At 48.9% G+C, this 19339-nt stretch overlaps 2 protein-coding genes across 3 annotated transcripts in view; one reads left to right on the forward strand and one right to left on the reverse strand.

Moving 5' to 3' along the window:
* The window catches only part of LOC131271757 (uncharacterized), a 31168-nt gene extending 25351 nt beyond the window's left edge, over positions 1 to 5817 (reverse strand). The window contains exons 1-2 of the mRNA XM_058273284.1: positions 5423 to 5817; positions 5114 to 5274 (exon numbers count right to left, since the gene is read on the reverse strand). Coding sequence (XP_058129267.1) covers positions 5114 to 5274; positions 5423 to 5817 — 556 coding nt within the window. The remainder of the gene's footprint in view (positions 1 to 5113; positions 5275 to 5422) is intronic.
* LOC131271758 (autophagy-related protein 16-1) overlaps positions 1 to 19339 on the forward strand; it is a 270155-nt gene that overhangs the window by 29571 nt on the left and 221245 nt on the right. The window lies entirely within an intron of this gene.

Here is a 19339-nt window from a genome sequence, read left to right on the forward strand (position 1 = left end):
TGTGAGAGCAAAGCCAGCAGATCGCAGGCTGCTTTTTTGGTGCCTTGGGAAAATCGGATCAAAGCGGGAGCGAGTCAAGATTTCCCGCCCCGGGGGAAACCATTTTCCCATAAGTTTGCAATTTTTCCTTTCACTTTGTGCTTGTTTCACAGAGACCGGTGTGTCGGTTGGGAGCAACACCCGGCCGAACAGCTGCCCAACGTTCCGAGGGACGGTTTAGGTGAGATTTTGATGTTTCGATGGAAATTATAATGAGTAAACTAGAGCGATCCGGGAATGTAGAGCGTCTTGTTGGCAAAAAAAAAAAAGCGTTGAACGCGTTCCTATTTTCCTCGTTGGCTCGTTAAGTAGAGGGACTAACTAGCAGTGGAAAACATCTCGAGCTTAAATCACGACCAATGGCGACGTATTTGGCCGTCGAGAACGGAACTGCGGTCCCCGTTTGCCTCGAAGCCCGCTCAAATTGCCGCACTTCCCATCATTCATGTCGCCAAACGGGTAGCCCTCTGAAACTCCCCCAACTCTTTTTGCGGCCGATCAGAACTTTGTTGTGCAATCCCTGGGAAATGCACTATATATGCACAATCACGAACTAACGAAATTCTTCTGCCAACGGGTGGAAAACCGGCCACCGCCTTCCAACTTCAATTTTTTTTTTTATTTATGTACTCCTCGGTCTCGATCACGAATTGATTTGCCGTCGCCGCTTTACTTTTTGTTCGAATCGACTGGATTCGTTTGTTTCGGGTTTTCCGTTCCCAATGTCGGGCACAGGCTATAATGTGGAGGCGGCATCCGTTGAATGTCGGTTTTGAGTTTGAATACCAACGTCCAACCGAACCTGGGCCCCGGGGAGTGGGGGTCAGAGAAGTGGTCCCTTTCGGCCCGAGTGGTCGAGTGTGACAGTAAAATGGAGATAACATTTCAATTTTTGTCTCCAGCCGCCAGATTCTTTTAATCGCCATCTTGCGGAACGAAGTATCCGCTTCCCATGGGTTTCCACCAACGTTTAAATGAAATTGGGTGGGAAGAGGGAGTGGAGGGGAGGGGGGAAAATTTGAACTTCTGCTCAAACATGATATAGAAATCGTGTACTGCCTTCTTGCTTCCCTGGTGGAAATGGACGAGTAATGGGAGTGTTTTGACAGCTTCCAGCAAACACACACAAACACGCCGGTGGGAAACCGCCAATCGTCTCGCCATTTTCGTTCGAACCGGAATTGAAAATCCGTCCACTCTAACGAACATCGCAGGTATGACGAAGACACACTGCGTGCAACGGCGGCGGCGGGAAAGATAAATTACAAATTATTAATTATCGTTGGCGGACCGTGGCCATTTTGCTGCGTGCCGCTAGCAAATTATGCCGCAAAGGAAGCTCCGTTTCCTGCGCGGCGGTTGTTCGATTGTACGGTGGAAGCTGTCTGTTTTTCCTGCCCCGTCTCAGATGCTTCTTTGCTCGCGGAGACTCGCGCCGGGTGTGCTAGCGGGTGGCCCTTACTTTATTCAAATCGGCATGTCTATGATGGAACACACCGTGTTGGTGGTGTTTTGCGTCGCAAGCGCACACTTATCGAGCCCCGGCGATCGGGCTTTCTTTTTCGGATGCACCTGTGTATGTGTTCGCGCTGCCGGCGGAGAGGATGCGATGAAAATGATACCTGTTTTGATTTAGCAAACCCTCTTCCTTCATCGGTTCATTTCTCACATTCGAAGCGTGGCCTAAGAGATGGACCAGAGTCATGCTGTCCAGCGCAACATGGGAATGTTCTGCTCTACACGCGGCTTAAATGGTCCATCAAACTTTTTATATGCTCGATCAACCGCAAACTCTTTACTCTTGTTTTATATCGATATATATCCGCCAGAGCATCGGGCAACATTCTTGTCCGCCGACTTCAAACGGAGACCGCACAGTGTGGTGTTCTGTTGCTCTCAGTCCCGATGCCGATCGATCGATCGATCAGCGCAAGTTTCTGGGGTGTTGGGAATGTTAACGACACCAGGTCGGATAAATGAGGCATCCCGCTAGGCGCATATCGAGGGCGCCCGCACGCATTCGGTATGCGAAAATGGCGTCGTTGAAGGGCTTAAATGCGTGCTCTTCGGTTCAGAATGTACCAGGAGTTGCCTACCGCACTATCGCTGGGAGATAAAGTGCTTTGATTTATACTGTATCTCTTAATTAGAATCGTAAAATGCTGATGTACTTTTTTTTCGTTTTCAAACCGATCGAGTTTCATGCGCACAGTGGGAGATTGTTATACTGAATTCCAAAGCTACCTTTCCTGTGGCGGATTCGTGTGTTTGTGTGTGTTTGTGCTTAATGCCAATCTCTGAAACGGTTCACTGATCCACACAAGAGCATTCTCGCTCCCTCGCCGCCCGGTCAACGAAAGTAACAGAACGTATTTGGTCCGTTTTGTTGCAAATAAAAACTTGCTCACCACTCGGTTCGCAAAGGCATCGCAATAAATCACCGGCACGACGGCGCGTAACCGCGGTTCGATGACACCGCCACACCGTAATACCAAATCATCGCTGCACAAACACGGATGCCCTTAGAAACCCGTTGAACGGTCGAGTCCCGTTTGCGACGAGCGCGGATGCTCCGGTATAATTTATTGTCCATACGTTTGTCGAGAGCGTTTCCTTTGGCGTTTGGTTTTGCTGCACTGTTAGATATCGTGTTGGTTTACGGTTCTCGTCCCCAAGGGAGCGGGACGAGCGCGCTTCCAACCCAGAAGCTGAAGTGCAAGATATCAGCAACGAGATACAATTTTATTATGGTTGTTTGTGTTTTCCCTTTGTTTGTTTAGTGTTGTGCGATCGGTGGCTCGGCAAGTAGCAGCTCCAGCAAACGATTGCCGAAGCGATGATTCGGACGGCCGTTTGGGTTTTGCTTGTTGGACCAACTGTGACTCTCAAAGGTCACCCAAATCGGCCGCATCGATTCCGAGAAATCGTGTACCGGACGAGGGCTTCTCGTGGGGCCCTCTATCGGCATCGAATGTTGTTCACACGCCAAATCGCGCCCATTCGAACGAAACGATACTGGTGTTACGATCGATTCAACCGAAAACCCCGGGGTTGGTTTGGTAGTCCCGCTAGGAAAAGGCCGCTCGTACCAAGCGCGCGGAAACCCACGACCATCCGAGGAGATGCCTGCACACAATGGCTAATTTATGTGTGTGTTGGAAAAAAACGAATCTGCGAAACTGTGCGGCGAACGGGAGATCAAATAACTTTCGGAAGTTCTTTGTCCCGGTGACTCTCGCGGCGTTTCATTCGTCGAAGTCGATAAAGTTCACTCTCGATACGTGAACCCCGCGAGCCGTAACCGACGCGATGGTATGAATGAAACAACTTTCCCTTCCCGAGCGGGTCGATGATCCCCCAGGACTATGCCTATTGTGCAACGGGAAGCATAAAAGGATAAGTGAGGCATCGCCACCATCTCCATCGTCAGCTATTGTGTGCGAATAATAATTGAAAATATATTTGCTCAAGCATCCCGGGACGATTCTCATCCAGATCTTGGTTGGTACCACTTGTTGTGGAAGCCCTGAGGACAGTCGCGTGTGTGACTGATGGCGGGGTGGCTTTGTTGCACCATGATTTATCGACCATCGAGCACATCTCACCGAACCAACCGGGCAGGCGAGCAAGCGAAAGCGAAAAGCTCCCAATGCCAGCCCGTTATGACCGCCTCGGGGAGGAAGGGATGTCAGAAGGCGGAAGGCTCGAAACTGTGTCACGTCGAGATCATCACGACTTCCTGATGCGGGGAGAATCTTTCCTTGAGCTCCGTGAAGTGCTTTCTTTTATCGGCTTCGATGTTTCATGGGAACTATGAAATGTGTCTTCTGTGGGAGAAGCACTACCGCCCGGCTTCACGTACAAGTGTTGAAGCCAGTCAGCTAATGACCACATGCACAGGCATGTGACCGGGCGGTAGAAAAGAACGCCATCGACGAGCTTCTTTTCCCTGCTCGGCCTTATTAGGGAGCCTTCTCGTGGAGCTTTCACCCGCCGGGGACGATAGAGATCTTTTTCTTCAAGATTTCGGTCCCCGCGGCCGCCGCCGTCGTCGTTGGCGATGTTCGTTCTCACAGCTAATGCTGGTAATCGGTAGTAAAGTTTAATTTGCTTTCCGCGCGTTTTTACCGGAGAGCCCGCCTGGTGGAACGTCAAGTTCTGTGGCTACGAGGTGTGCGGTGAGTGATGTTTGCCTAATGGACCATCGGTGCAACTTCATTATGCGCGGCAGCCGGAGCGCACGTTATCGGTAAACATTAACATTATCTGTTACAGTCAGTAGTTCCTCTACGTTACACGCCCGATGATGTAAAACGCGTCTTGCGTACACTGGCAAGATTTGGAGGATTACGAACGCTTCGCCTGAATTAACGGTTGGGGATCACCGATATCCGAGGTCGGTTGTGAGAACACGAGGTCCCTCTACGGGTGGTCGCGTATAGCGCAACAACCAACCCATCATAGTTAATTTGATCAACTTAATTGCTTTTCGATTAGCGTTTGGGGGCCGGGACCTTAGCGGGAGAAAAGATTTTGGTTTTACTATGCCTTGCACTCCGGCGTGCACTCCTTTCAACCTACGGGATCACCTTTTCACGGGGGCCATATCTTTAACCTTTCCTGACATCATTTATCCACATTACGACGAGTGGTTCAAAACGCCGAACGAGATCGGTTCTTGGATCTGACAACGGTCGATCTTCCAGCGAAACGGATCAACGGAGCGTGATCGATAGGAGACCTCCCGTGTCGGAGTAGCACACGACACTCTAACGGGAACCGGGTTGACCGGGTTGCCCCGAACCGACGCGGGGTTAAAAAGTGAGCCGAGGCTCGTGTACACATTCTTGTCTGTTTTGATGCAATCGATCAATCTGTACAGGTTTCTCGGAACACTCCACCAGCCACGATGGACAAGTGGAGTTCCGTTGTGTGTTTTGCTGGTAAACACCACCTGTAAGAACATCCGGTGGTCTACCGGAGCTATTAGTCGCTCGTGGGATGTCGATGGTTCTATTGAGTTCGCCGGAGTCTGTTTGATCTGGGACCTATTAAGCGTGCGACGACAACTTACCTGGCAATTTGTCGGAGTTGGACGAGAACAGCACACACAGGCCGGTTTCGTAGTTGACGGATGCGCATGAATCATTGTTCTGGCAGGCTTCCAAGCAGTCGGTCAGCATGAGCGTACCGGGCATCGAGTCGAGCAGCTTGTTCGGTGCGGAAAACACATATCTGTTGACGAAATTGAAACGGATCCTTTATATTGATTCAATCTCAAATAAATATGACAACAATTTAATTGCTCCTTTTTCCCATTTTTCTCTCGTTTTAGGTAAGTTAAAAAAGGAATGGAACGTCGGTGCGGGGGTCCCATACTCACCCGGTGACCAGCTCGAACGCGATAAAGTCCGGATCGCATTCCTCGTCCGAGTACTCGTCGATCATTTGGCTGCTGTTCTCGGCGCTTCCGCTTCCGCTGACGTTGGCGGACGATTCCGTCTCGGCGGAAGTGGCCGCACTACTGGTAGCGGCGGCAGCGGAGGCGGTGGCGGGGGCGGCGACGGCGGCGGCCGGTGTGATGGCGGCCGGGGCTTCTACGCGCTCGAACGCCGGCTCCGAGCCGGATGCGGTGGCCAGGTTGTCTTCCAGCGGGGCATCGGCGGGCTTTGAGATCGGCAGATCCAGTCGCGATCGCCGCTTGGCACCGTCTATGCTCGGGGAGGATGCAAGCAGCAGGCACGTCAGCAGTACGGAGCGTAACGATCTGGGCAGCATGTTGCAAATTTTTTCTTTTGTGCTAAAAAGAGAGAGATAGAGAAAGAGAGATATTAGAAATGTGTATAAAAACAGGGAAATCTGTCAAAGAGCTAAGATGTGAACTATCGGCATCGATCTAAGCAATGATCAGTCTTAATTTGTCAACACATTGACAGCATATATTTCTGGCTGCTCGGCATGAAACAGAAACGGTTGGTTGTTTTGGATTCGTGACATGTTTGCCATGTTCAAATTGAGTATTTTCCTATAAGTTATTTTTTAAAGAATATGTTTTGTATATTACGGTACGGTATTCTTCATCAAGCTTACGGTAGCCTTAGTGCGATAATCACTTATTGTATGGCTGACGAGACGCAAAACATATGCTTTCGAATGCTGTTTTTGTCAAAGCGGATCCCATGAATGGTCACGTGGTAAACCGGAGTGTATTAAAAAGGGAAACTAAGATTTTATGTGTAATCCATTCGATGCTGATATTTATTATTTTTTGTCATAACATATGCTTCGTCGATGGAACGCCTGGTTTCCAAGTTCGAGCTTTCCCAACCTTCTCAATCCCTTAAAAAACGGGCGTACACTGGTTTCGTGGTGTGTGCCAGTGTCAGCCGGGTTTGTTATGCAAACCATATAGTACTATTGTGCCTTGTCATTCCCGACATGAGACGTAGCATCCCTGGGAAGCAAGCATGTTGTCGGTAAAATGTCTGTTTCTTTCCCATTTAACCTTTTCCATCTGGAAAAGGTCCACCATATTTTGGAAACCTTCACGGCATCGTAAGCAAATAAGTCTGATGATTCATTTTAAAGTGTGCCTCATGTGTTTGTGGCAGGTTTTCATTCATTCAGGCGTTTCAAAATTCTTAAATCAAAAGTATAAATATGAATTGGAAACAGAATGGAAAATATGGTTTTAAATTTAATGGTACACATGATTTTGTTTGCCTTACACCGAATGAAACCGAAGTGAACATGAACGGAAAATCGTGGTGGATTTTTAGCAAGCAGACAGTATTTCCTAAATGAGATCCCGTTCTTTTGCAAGGAATTCTGCCCTTTTAATCGAGGGATGTGAGTTAATGCGGATCGATGACCATAGTAGTCAAAGGGCAACAATCTATCAATCAATAGGATGTGTGTGGATATTCCTCGCGGTCAGCGGCGTTTGCGACACATACCCCCCGGGAATATTATCCCGATTGGTAAATTTTATACTCACGGCTTGAAACGGTCGATGACGTATGGAAAAGGCAACCAGCCAATAAAACTAGCTAAGAAGATTCCCCTTCTTTTCAGTTGCTTTTCCCGTTTCTACTGTCTGGAAATACTAACTGTGATGGCCCGAGGCACATTCTTGCGCACGGTCGAACGGTTTTTCGCGATTCGTTCCTCACCCCCGTTTTTGGCAAAGTCCCAAGCGTAACGCTGACAGCCGGTTTGACCACTTGATGACTTGCTTACCGTCCGCTTGGCCCACCGCTTTTAATTAAGCTTCACTGCACTCGATTGATTTATGATCAAGCACGTCCCGCACTCGCGCTAAATTGTGCAAATGTTAGTGCTTGGTTTTATAGCCTGATGGGCACCGCGGAATGGTGCGCTAATTGATTGGTCAATTTTGCTGTCCAACATTCCCCCCTTCGGAACATTAGCTAAACCGATGCCCTTTTTCTTCCCAAATCAATGGCTTCTAATGTCTCCGTAGCGTAGCTTCTATGGTATTTTCTATAACATTCCGACCGTCTAATGAACAAATCTTTGACCCGGGTGCGCTATGTGCAACCGTTTCACCGCGAGCAAACATTAGGCAAAGAAGAAAGCAAATAGCCGACGGGATGATCTACACTCTCCTCATTGCGGCGGAAGTGCACCGAGGGTAGATAATTGACGTAATTTCCATCAGTTGCGCCGATGCATTATGCTCGGGAAACCTTTCTATTCTAAGACCGAAAACAAAAAGCTAAACTTTGCCGGGTAGGTTAGGATGGAAAATCTCACCGGCGTTCCTTCGGCAAGAACCTTCATCAGTGCGCGCTAATCTAGCCACGCAGTGCCGGGGTACGCTTTGCTAGAGAGGGTAGTTACTCGCACGAGGGAAGCAAGATTAAGCGGTGTGTTGGTTCTTAACCCCCCCGAAGCCCTTTCGGGCCTTGTAACTGTGAAGTGTGGTGTGTTTGAGTGTGCGCCGAGTTGGGTTTTTCACCCCTCGAGATGATGCTACAGTCGCCGAAGCAAACAACGCGCGCGCGCACAACAACGAGCCTGTCTCGGGCGATTATGAATGCAAATAATAATGTTAGTAGCTGAAGGCAACAGGAATAAGATTAGCCTCGATGGACGGCTGGAAACCGTCCTTCCCAGGCGGACGAAAGCCGGGTGAAACAAGGCAGAACAAGGGACGGAGCAAGATAACTCTACAGGATACGGTTGTACTTGGGTTATGTTTTTTTTGTGTTGTGCCCTAGCTTTGTCTTTTACATTACAAATCCCTGCTGTTTCGCGCTCTTGTCGATTAGAGAGCGTACCGTGGGGCCAGACGGGGTCAGGAATGCGGTGCGATGTCTGTTGTTACCGTACGCTGGCTGGCTGGCTGGCTGGCTGGCTGGCTCGGTTAGCAGGCCATGTTCGAGGGAAGGAATTTTCTGGATGCTCGTGTCTGAACTTTGCGCCTTGCAGGCACCTGCGACCCAGATCTGTGTCTTGCGCAGCAAAAGAAAACTATCTTTTGGCACCCACCGGGGCGGAGAGTTTTGCATCCCATTGTCACTGGCGCGTGGTGCAACATTGTAGTGATCGGAAAATGGGAGGGAAAAAAACAATGAAAACAACCGGGAGCCGCGCGTAGAACGAAAGTTTTCCTGTTCACATTGAAATGCTGAGAGGTTGTTTGTCCCGGGGGCCCCAAAGCCCATGACGTGCGCGATGGTATTTTGCCATCGAAAGCGTGTTGCGACCGATTAACATATTGTTTACCCGGCTGTAAAGTTGGGCGCGAACCGTTTACTTTAACGATGGCTGTTATTGTTGCAGGAGATTTGCTTATTATTGATTTCTGTGAAGGTAAATATTGAACTATCTAAATGGTAGAGTTTATGGGTCCGTGCTGTTTCGAGATGGCACACACATTTCTGCAACTAAATTCACGAAGATCGTGACAGAATGGAGCTTAGCAGGGACGCTAGTTTTCAATTATTAAAATATAGTTTAGCCGGGACCGCCGGCGGCGGAAACGAGTTGCATTTTAACACGCTGATTAATCGGTTTGACCCATGGCGGGGTTATTGTGTGTCTTCCTCCGTTCGCTACGGAAATGTTCATCCAGTTTGTCGTAGAACTTGTTAAAGTACGTTCACGAAACCCTGGAGGCTGTTTCTGGCGGGGTCGATAAACTTTTCCAAACCAACAACAAAAGGGGGGCGTGTTTCGTTTGGGAAAAAAAATCTATGGAGAATGTTTAGATGGTTGTGTTCATTCGTTTAGCTAAATAATAAAGCTGTTAATATTTGCAGTACGTCGATAACATTTGTCTCTAAAGCAATTATTCGTTGCATATCGATTTTTCCATCTCGCGAGGACAGTACCATAAGTGAATCATCATCTATTGCTCATAATTTTAAGCCAACCGATCGCAAGCAGGCATGAACTATCTCATGCTGCTAAAATTCTCCCTTAATATGGTGAAGTAAAATCAACCAACATGAATTATGATACCGATGTAGTGTTATGCCTCATTCTGGGCACTAATATGAGTCGAAGCATTACTTTGTACGTTCCGGACCCGTTTGGCTGGTAAACTCAGTGAGTTTGCGCCTCTGCTACTGCTACTGGCTTCTGCTGCTTAATTATGATTATCCCGCGGTAAGCTGCAAATGTTTCCCAACAACATCTGGCCGTGCGGTGCCCAGAAGCAGGTACTTTTTCTTTGTTAGAGGCATATGTATTTGTTCATTGCGTGTACCAGTGCATGATTAACATGCGGAGCTCTAAGGCATGCGGTCAGAACGGCAGTAGACAATGCCGCTGGGACGTGGAAAATGTAGTGTAACCTTGCGGGGGAAAGTTCAACATCCTCGTGCGGCGAGAAAAACAAACCCGGTGGCAGAATGTGGCGAGGACATAAAGAACTTCCTGCCAGCTTCACGATATGTCGCTTTCCGGACAAACGGTAGTGAGACATAAAGGGGGGACTGTGGGGGGACGGGGTCGGAAAATAATGATAAATAAATCCACGCTCGCGGAACGCAGAAACGAACCTATTAGCGGGTCCACATTCCTGTACGCTTCTGGACTTTTGCTTTTAGTCTTTCGCGGTGGGTTGGATTTTTTTTTTCACTTTTCGTTTTGGGCTCCGGTCGCAGCATTCGCAACGGCAACCATATGATAGCGATGAGTTAGGTTTGTTGTTGGATGCCAGCCTTCTTCACCGTGACGACCGCCGAGTGTCAAGGCTAATGACCTGCGGAACTCACGAACCACGGTTCGCGTCCCGTCAAACAGGGCAGGTTCGGCAGGTCGGGTGGGATAAGTCAATCTGGCCAGCGTCTGGTCAGTGGTCCATGCCGTGCTTTTTGCGAATATTATTATTTTTAGTTTTATCCACATTTATTTCAACCGTCCGTCGACCACCATCGTTGTCGACGGGTGTTTCTCCTTGAGGTTCCTTGCCGATTTCTGTCCGTTCTGTTTTGGGTTGGTTCGATATGGATGGGTGTTGGGACAAGTACGCAAACGGAAACAATAACAAGAGCATTCTTCCCGGGCAAATAATAAAAGAGCATCGCAGAAGAAACAATAAAAGCGCCCGGGCGTTCAAGAAATCATAACAAACTGGTTTATTGAACCCGACTCCGCGCCCGGGTGGAGGTCGATCTTGAGGCAACGATATTTAATGAGTTATTATATAATCGTTAGATAGACGCGTATAACGATCGTCGTTACCCACATGGTTGCGCCCAAGCGAAGAGCGATACGAGACAAGCTAATGAGATAGCGTTCGTTCGCGGTCAGGTGCCTGGTTAGGGTTAGGGGTATCGGTATCCATCAACAAAAAACCACCACCACCAGCACCCGGTCAATAGTGCAAAAAGGGGAGCCTAACAAAGGCAATAGAAAACTTCTTTAGCCTGGCGTGAAGAATAGGAGGGATGTTCTCAAGTGCTCTCAAACCGTAAAAGCACTTCAATCGCGGATGGGATTCCTCACTTCCCCCGGAGGGAAGCGATTGAGTGGGTTCGCATCAGCATAAGTAATGGCCATCGAGGATCGGGTAAAGAAGTTGCGAAATCTTGACGAAAGCGAACCGAAACGAACCCTGTGAGAAATCGTTCGAGATGCGCCGGGAGTGGATGATGGATGATGAACAGATTTGATAAGAAAATAAAAGGAAATCGACCTTGACTGACAGCGTTGGAAGGTTGGGAATCGGTTGACCTTCCACGCGTTGAAACTAAAAGTGAAGATATTTGATCGACCGCGCTCTCTATTACGCTTTTGGCAGCGAGTGGTTGAAGTTTAGGGTAAACTTGGACGAAAGAGTTCAACGTACGCGTAAGCGAGAAACCTCACCTCGGATACATTTTTCGTTGCGACGCACTCGTTCACTAGCACCGTGTCTGTAACCGATCCAAATTCCATTCCTGATCGCGATGTTTATGTAACATATCCTTCGGTTAGAATCTTTTGTACATTCCCCCCTTCGCTGTGTGGAGGGGGACGGGAGAGGGGATCGAACAACGGTGACCTCGATCGGCAGCGAAGAAGGATGCAAAACGTGCATCGAGTGCGCTTTGTGTGTGATAACCTGCCAAGTCTGTTCTGCGGGTGTTGTTGGCGGGGCGTGTGTGTCGGGAAGAATTTCATGTACTCGCGTGCCAGATCGAAGGGTGTAGGGCTTCTTGCGCCAGCGCGCAAAGATATGTTACCCTTCACATCCCGTTAGGCGACAGCGGCAGAGGGACCCTCTCGTGCCGGAAGACTTTGTTGCGGGAGGAATCTGTTCGGTTCGGCAGCTGATGCAGCTGAAGCGGCAGCAGCAAGATTGACTGCACGATAAGCACTAATTCCCGTTGTGCTGCCCGCGCGCGTGTGTGTGTTTGTGTGCAACCTGCTTATTGAAACATTCTCGATAGTAATCATGCATGTGTTACGTATCCTGCGCCTGCTAATAGCAGCCCTTTTTTCCCCCGCATCACCCAACCCAGTAGCCCAGGCAGTGGACAGGGCAACATTAATGCTTGCTCATGCGCCTGTTATGTAGGTTTCCGTTCGGGAGCTGGTAGCGTTGGTGGCTGGTTTATGTCGTAGCGGTTTCGACAGCGGAGAACAAGCGCGACTTGACCAGAACGGCGCAGTAAAGGGTGCTAATGAATGCCATGTTCTAATTATTACCCCGTTTGGCATGCGGGATGCTTCGGTGGCGAGTCCAGGTGTTGAAGGATTAGTCGGTAGTAATTAAGGTCTGTTTTGAAATAGGAGAAATTCTAGTATAAAGCAAACTTTATGATTTCGTGAACAGAAGAATTATCATTCACTGCTTATGCCGCTTTTCTTAAAGGGGTTTTAAACGATTGCAACTGTCGAACATTAATTTCACTCATGTGAAACCCAACTTAACTTGTCTAAAGGCAAAATAAACAAGCAATTTTAGTTGCGCAGCTAACATTTCACTTAGCTTAACCAGGTTAGAAATTTATTTCACAGCAATGTAAATTTGTTTCATACTTGCTCAACTGACAACTTTAAAAGAAGTCAACAGTATAAAAAAAATCGCTTCATGCGATTTAAGTTCACTCGCATGATTCACAATGCTAAACGAGAATTAATATTAATTTTGAAGATGAAATTTTACAGCTTATTTACAATTCTGCATAATTTGTTTACCGGCTCATCATGTTTACCGGCTCCAGATGACTGTTAGCATTAATTTGTTGTGAGTCGTGTAAACGCGTGAAACTTTCAGTAAACTGAAATGAAGACGAATGAAAGTTTCTGATGGACGAAAGTTGGTGTCATCTCTTTATCACTTTTATTCTCTTAACCTAAACAAGCTTATCGAATCCCACACAACACATATGCATGTAAATCGAATATCAACTTGAAATAATCGTACTTCTATGCAATATGATTGAATCGTAAATGATGCTAAAATAATGCCTATACGGACAAAAGTGGAGGCGCGAACCGTACATTGTTCAAAATGAATATGTTTAGTCGTATATTTTCTAAGTCGGCATCATATACGACTTACGATATACATCAGCCGTACATTGCTCGTATATCTATTCGTATGCATAAAGAAAATCGTATTACATTCTTAATCGGCATCATAAGCAACAAAGAATATACGCTGCCCGTACATTGTCTATGCATAATGCGATTCCGATTCGAAATATACTAATATGAGATTCAATTTATTCAACTTAATACGACTTCGTGCTGTGTGGGATGCATTTTCAAGTCTGCACAATAATTTGGTGAGCTTTTATTCGTTTTGGGACTGCTTTTATATGTTTACGGGAGCCATTCTTTATTAGATTGAATTCAATCATATATATCCCAGATTAGTAGCTACTTCAAGGATTTACAAATCGGATATCAAATCGCATTTGTAACGTCACGAAAGAAACGGGAGTATTCTGGAAAAGCGCAACCGCAACAGAATGGTTGCCGATAAAATACGGATCGAAAGGTGCTGCCGATGCGAGGCGAGACGATGAATAATTAAACGACATTCTTCAATTGAGTCTTTTCACTTGACACAGAAACGAGCGAGTCGGTTCAGCCGTTTCGAAAGAAAAACAACAACACCAGAGATCACGGAACGATGCCGAGTTAGTATCGTGCGGAACCTGTCGGGGTCGCGGCGCGTTATTTCTTCGGTGGATGTAAGAAATGTGTGCATGTGGGTAAGATCTCAATGCTCCGATAAACCTCCCCGATGCTCCCGCTGCCATGTTTCGGCGGTGGCGGGGAACCTGGTGAAGCCATGGTGTTGTGTTTCGTTTCTTCTTCCCTTCGACGCGAAGCGCCCGATCGATCGATGGGTGGCACTATGCGGAAACAAGCACACCCGGGCCCTGTTGGCCGTGACTGTTTGGTGCCCCGTTTGGGGCATCACCGGTGCGGCAGATTTTCACGACCCGATAGCCGTTTGAATAGTTGGAGTGTCTTAATGGTTCCCCCCTTCGAGTGGGAGCGATCGGGAGATTGAGGGTTGGTCCGCTAACCCCCGCAATGCATTTCCCGGGTTTTTTTTCCCGATCGACGCACCGACGCGATCCGGCACCGTGGCAATGAATGAGTGTCATGGGAATTAGAACACGTTCACGGTGCGATCGCTCACGTGGAATAGCTGCTGCGCCGGGTTCAGGAGGGGGTCGGTGGGTGGAGCAAATACTTTCATTAAATTTTGTTCAGATGCAACCGTAGATCGTTTCCCGATCGAGCTCTCGAGTGAGGGAAGGAAAAGAAATCACTGTAGCGACACGACAGCCACGAGTCAACTTCCCCGAATCAGTTCGTTGGAGTCGTTGAAATGAAAAGCCAATTTATTTTTCCTTCCCGATTTTTCCCACCCTCGGCAAGTTCCTTCCTCGTTTGTTCCATCGTCAAGCTGCGTGCGTGAGGGGGTGGCGTGCTAAATAAGATGTGATGGACCCCTTTCCCTTTCTCACGTCCAAGGTGGGAGCGGGAAAAAAGGGAGCGAATAAAAACGATCACTGATCTGAAGAAGCGCCCCGAAGGGTTTGAAAGGGGTGTTGATACGATCAACGACGCACCGAAGAAAGGAACCTTCGCCATCAACCGGTTGTTATGGTCCGATGAAAGCAACATTAAATCATGCTGCCACTGCCAGGATCAATTGGAAAATCTCCACCGGAATCTAAAAAAAAAAGAAAATAAATATGGCGAGAGAAAAACCCACTTCGTACGTTCGTGTTCGGTCGTCATAAACCGGACGGGGTTGGTTTGTTTTTCCGTGCAAAAGTGGGTCTCGCTGGTAAACGATTGATAAGTCAATCCATTGTTTTCCATCCATCGGTCATTCGTTCATCAAACAAATCTCATAAGTGGTGCCACGGTCATGCTTTCCCCCGGCAGGCTTTCCGGATCCCGGGCACTGGTTGGAAAGCGCTCATGGGTTAAAAAATGGCCGCCATACTTTGTATTGACAAACGTAACTGCACTCTGATTGCTCGATCATTTATTACATCTATCATTACACCGGTGCACCGCAAGATTGGCTATGGCGTGTTTGGAACCCCGCTGGGGATACTGTCGTAGTGTGGACCTTTCCTGGCACCACCCCTCACTCACTGGTAACCGGTACGTGGTAGAAACCCATCAAAGATCGTTTGATCACACAGCTAGATTTGCGTTGAATAGGAAGTAACGAGATGTCGTTTGTTACACCGACCGCAAACAAACGAAGCCATCGAAGCCGGGGCAACACACAAATGAGCAATGGACGGGCTTTTCTTCGGACGCATTCCGGTTCACCCGGGGTGTTTTTTTTATTATTCTTCTCCCGAAACAATTCCAATGCGCAAGAGGCAGTGTGTCGAACGGACATTACTCCCGATTCAAACCAGCGTGTCTCTCGGTTCTCACCACGAGCAAAGCGAGCAGCGAAAGAAGAAACACAACTCGGTGCAGACTAATTTATCAAAAATTACCCCTCTATAAAACGCGCCGGTACAGTTTGCCCGGTTAAGCGAGGGCAAGCAGTCATATTCCCGTCGTCTGTTTCGCAAGTCGCCGATGTAGGTTAAGTGGGGTTTTTCTACCGGAACCGTTAAAATTGGGATCTGTCAACGGGCCAACAAGGCGTGGGAAATTTGCCGAAAAACATCGAAAAATTGTAAATCGCAACAAATCTGTGCGAACTGTGAACAGCTAGCAGCAGGGTTGGGCGCCTTTTTTTCGGGCGGTTTTTGGTTTTGATGTTCCAGAATGGCACACGGGCGGGGTTACAATAGAACCCGGTGTGGGAGCGCGGGGCGGGAGGGTGGCTTTTGTTGAAGAAGATGTTGAAAGTTAATTAAACATTCTGTGGAGGAGTGTTTTTCTTCGCGCCTCCGGGAAGGTACACGTTTTCTGCATGGCCGCGTGTTTATTGTTTAACCCTCGTTCTAGATACAGCTGTGGAGCCCTTTCGAATGGATGGAAATGGTTGAAACTGGAAAAAGGGTAGAAAATACATCACCCAAAAGATTCACGCTTGCAGATCAAGTGCAGCCGGGCAGCCCGCGTCGTTTCGTATAATCACAATTCCTCGTGAACGAGAGCGAGAGAGGTCTCCTCGTGAGACGCTCCGGAATCAATTTTACCAACATCGAAACCACTACGAAAAGGAAAAAAAACACGGGCAGGCAAATCCTCGATGATGATTTCGGATTCCCGTGTCCCCAACCCCGAAAGGTCTCGAGCGAGACAGCCGGGAATGCAAATTCCCTGCCGAACGGCGTACTACGGCGTCGTTGCTGCACCGGAAAACAGAGTCGTGAGTTTCCAACCAACCACCTCCTCCCTCGCGTAATGAATCGTCCCGGCCGCCAGAGGGAAGGCGTTTTGACGGTCAACACTTGATAAGGCGTTGGCGAGGCGGCGACCCGACCCTGCCGAGCAGCCCGTAACGTACCTTTAATTAAGACCCCCGGCTCTCCGAACCCTCGTCCGATCGATCGGGGTGGAAATTCATCACGTTTCTGTCCCGCCACGGTGGACATTCAAATGCCTTCCCACATGGTTGGAAAGCGGGGAAAACAAAAACGCGCATAGGCGATGTTTTAACGTGCCGCGGCAATTTCACTGACACAACCGGTGGAAAACATTCGGTGGAATTTATTGTTGCTGTCGTGCCGCGCTCTGCACCACCTACCCCGGTTATCGGTGGTGAAGGATCTTTTAATTTGGCGCAAGGCACAAAAGGCGAACCGAAACGGCACCCCCCCTGGTCGTACGCCGTTTCCGAACTCCGAACGCGGTGTTTGGGTCTGGTGAGATGCTACAATTGTCGATAAGGAGCGACACGGCGAGTTAGAAAACTTCTAAACGCCTCCTTTTACCGCCCGATGGCTGGCCGGCCGGCGAGAAGGTCAGCACGTCGGCACGATGCGGATGACGATTCCGGTAAACGGTTCCGAAGAAATGGCAGACGGCTTGGAAAGCCGACAGCAGCCTCTCCGAGGTAGGAATGGCGCATAATCTTCGACGAATAATTACCTTCATTCATATGTCTTCCATCGAGCGCCACCACAGAAGCAGGGGGAGGGTGGGGGTGGGGGTTGTCTTAAAGAGATAATTTAAATATGTTTCCAATCCAACAAACCGTCGGAAGACGAATCCGAGGGCCGACTTTGGAATGGGGCTGAGGTGCAATTTTTCCTTCGGTCGCCACCTTTGCCACCAGAACCCCCGACCCTGGGGGGAGGGAGAGTCCCCGACGAAGGCGGAAAGCGGCCATTAGAATATTTCAATAATCGAATCATTCCAATCTCGCTGCAATCATCCGCCCGATGATGCATCTAACGGTAGCGCTGACGTTGTTGGAGTTCGAAGAAGCCACTCTTGCGCGGAAGAAGTCACCGGTTCGGACAACAATCCTTCCGTGCACTACTTAAGCCCCCTTACGGGGGAAGATCCTTGGTAGCGTGATCGTTCCATTAGCGGTGACCGACACACACACACACACACACACACACACACACACACAGAGATGGTGTTTGCTCAAAACGTTTCCATCGAGCACCGATCGGTCGATCTGCCTCTGGTCCGATAACGGATGTGGCGTTACGAAGGTGATGAAGGGCGATGTACCCACACCGGGTGGGGTGTGTATTATCACCACCGTCCGATCGGGAAGAGGTAAGAGGGGAAGGGGAGCGTTGGATGAATGTGCGGCTGGTGGGAAATATTTTTCCATTATAATTTCAAATTGCATTTACGGTATCTTTCTCTCCCGTCTGCTAACCATGGTTGGATGGTGGTCGTCCGGTGTCGTACACGGAAACCGTCGATATCGTTCGGGGTGTATCCGCTGTGTCCAACGGTGCCGACAGGGCAGCACGCAACACCGCGGCGCGCTCACGCAAGAATAAAACAACAAAGTTCTTGTCTTTCTTCTCGCCTCTTTCGATGGACGCGTTGTTGGAGCTTCTTGCGGTCAGTAGGTTGTTACTGTGGAATGCTTCCTCCCCTTACTGTGTGTGTGGATTTGGTCGAAGCACGCGGAACAATCGAACCCTGGTGTCCGAAGGTGTGAAACATTGGCCCAGAAACGGGAATCTTTCCCATGACCGAACCGCGGTCGTGAAGCAGATTATGCAGATCAAATTGACAATAACCGAAAAAACGTGGCATTTGTAATGAAGAAATTACGTCGATCACTCAGCCACCCAATACGACACACACATATACGATTTTCCGGAACCCGGATGGCTTTGGTGCACTAAACACCGCTCTTTGTTAGGGTTCTTTCCCAGTTAGTTTCCCAGAGGTTCGGGAAGAAAAACCTTAGTTCGTTCGGAAATTTTTGTTCCGATAGAAGTTCCTCCCGTTTTGCTAGAATCGAGTTTTATTTTTCCCAAACCGTTCCCCATCGTTTAGGCATTCCGTCCGGGAATGAATTATTCATAATATTCGTGGCCTTTTGCCGGTCGGCACCCACCCACCCATACTCCGTCAGTGGCCGTGCGCTTTGTGGTGTTGCTGATCCTTCCGACCCGATGCTGAAAAAAAGTGCAGCATCGTGCCGACGTTCACCTCATTAGAATGCTCTTGCGTCGTGCGGCCGGAGGAGGGTGGGGGAGAGCGCTCGGGGAGTGAACAAATTATGAAACTTAGCACCTTAACCTTTTCCCCAGATCCGGGCGGGCGGGCGGGCGTTACACTTACTGCAGGAAACTAGTCCGACACTCGGGACGTAACTGTAGTTTTCGGGAGGCGCTAAGGGATGATTCGATGCCCTTTTTCGCCTCCACGGCGAGGTGAGGAAAAGAATGATCTCACCCGAAAACATGCCCTCGCCGTGAAACATGAGCAACTGACTGATGATACATGGGGGAAGTTGTTCTTGAAGGAAAGGGCCCAACATCAAAGCATGGAGCACGATTGAGTACAGCTCATTAAAGGCATGTGGAGCGAAAGTGTGAGCTCACAATTACGGCCGGGGAAAGGCAGGGGGCGCACGGAGGGGTGCAGTTGGTTCTGATTCTTTCGCCACCTGATCCGTTCCGTTCTAGTAGACCCCTAGGAAGGGCGAGCGAGCGCGCGTGGGAATGCGGTACGAAGGGCCAACCGCCCAACGGTATGTAATTTGAATCCAAACCGAAAAATATTATTAAACTTCGCCCGCAGACATGCCCGCACCTCGTTCTGCTCGTACCCCTGTGCTCCATCATCATCATCAGCAACGGCGTGTCATCGGGCGAAGGGCCAGCGCAAGGGCCAGCAACAAGGGTTCGATCAGGGAGCGATGAAGCGTGTCCGACTCGGACGATGATCCATCCGTTGCGCTCCCTTA

Source organism: Anopheles coustani, chromosome 3 (assembly GCF_943734705.1).
Source record: "Anopheles coustani chromosome 3, idAnoCousDA_361_x.2, whole genome shotgun sequence".
NCBI lineage: Eukaryota > Metazoa > Arthropoda > Insecta > Diptera > Culicidae > Anopheles > Anopheles coustani.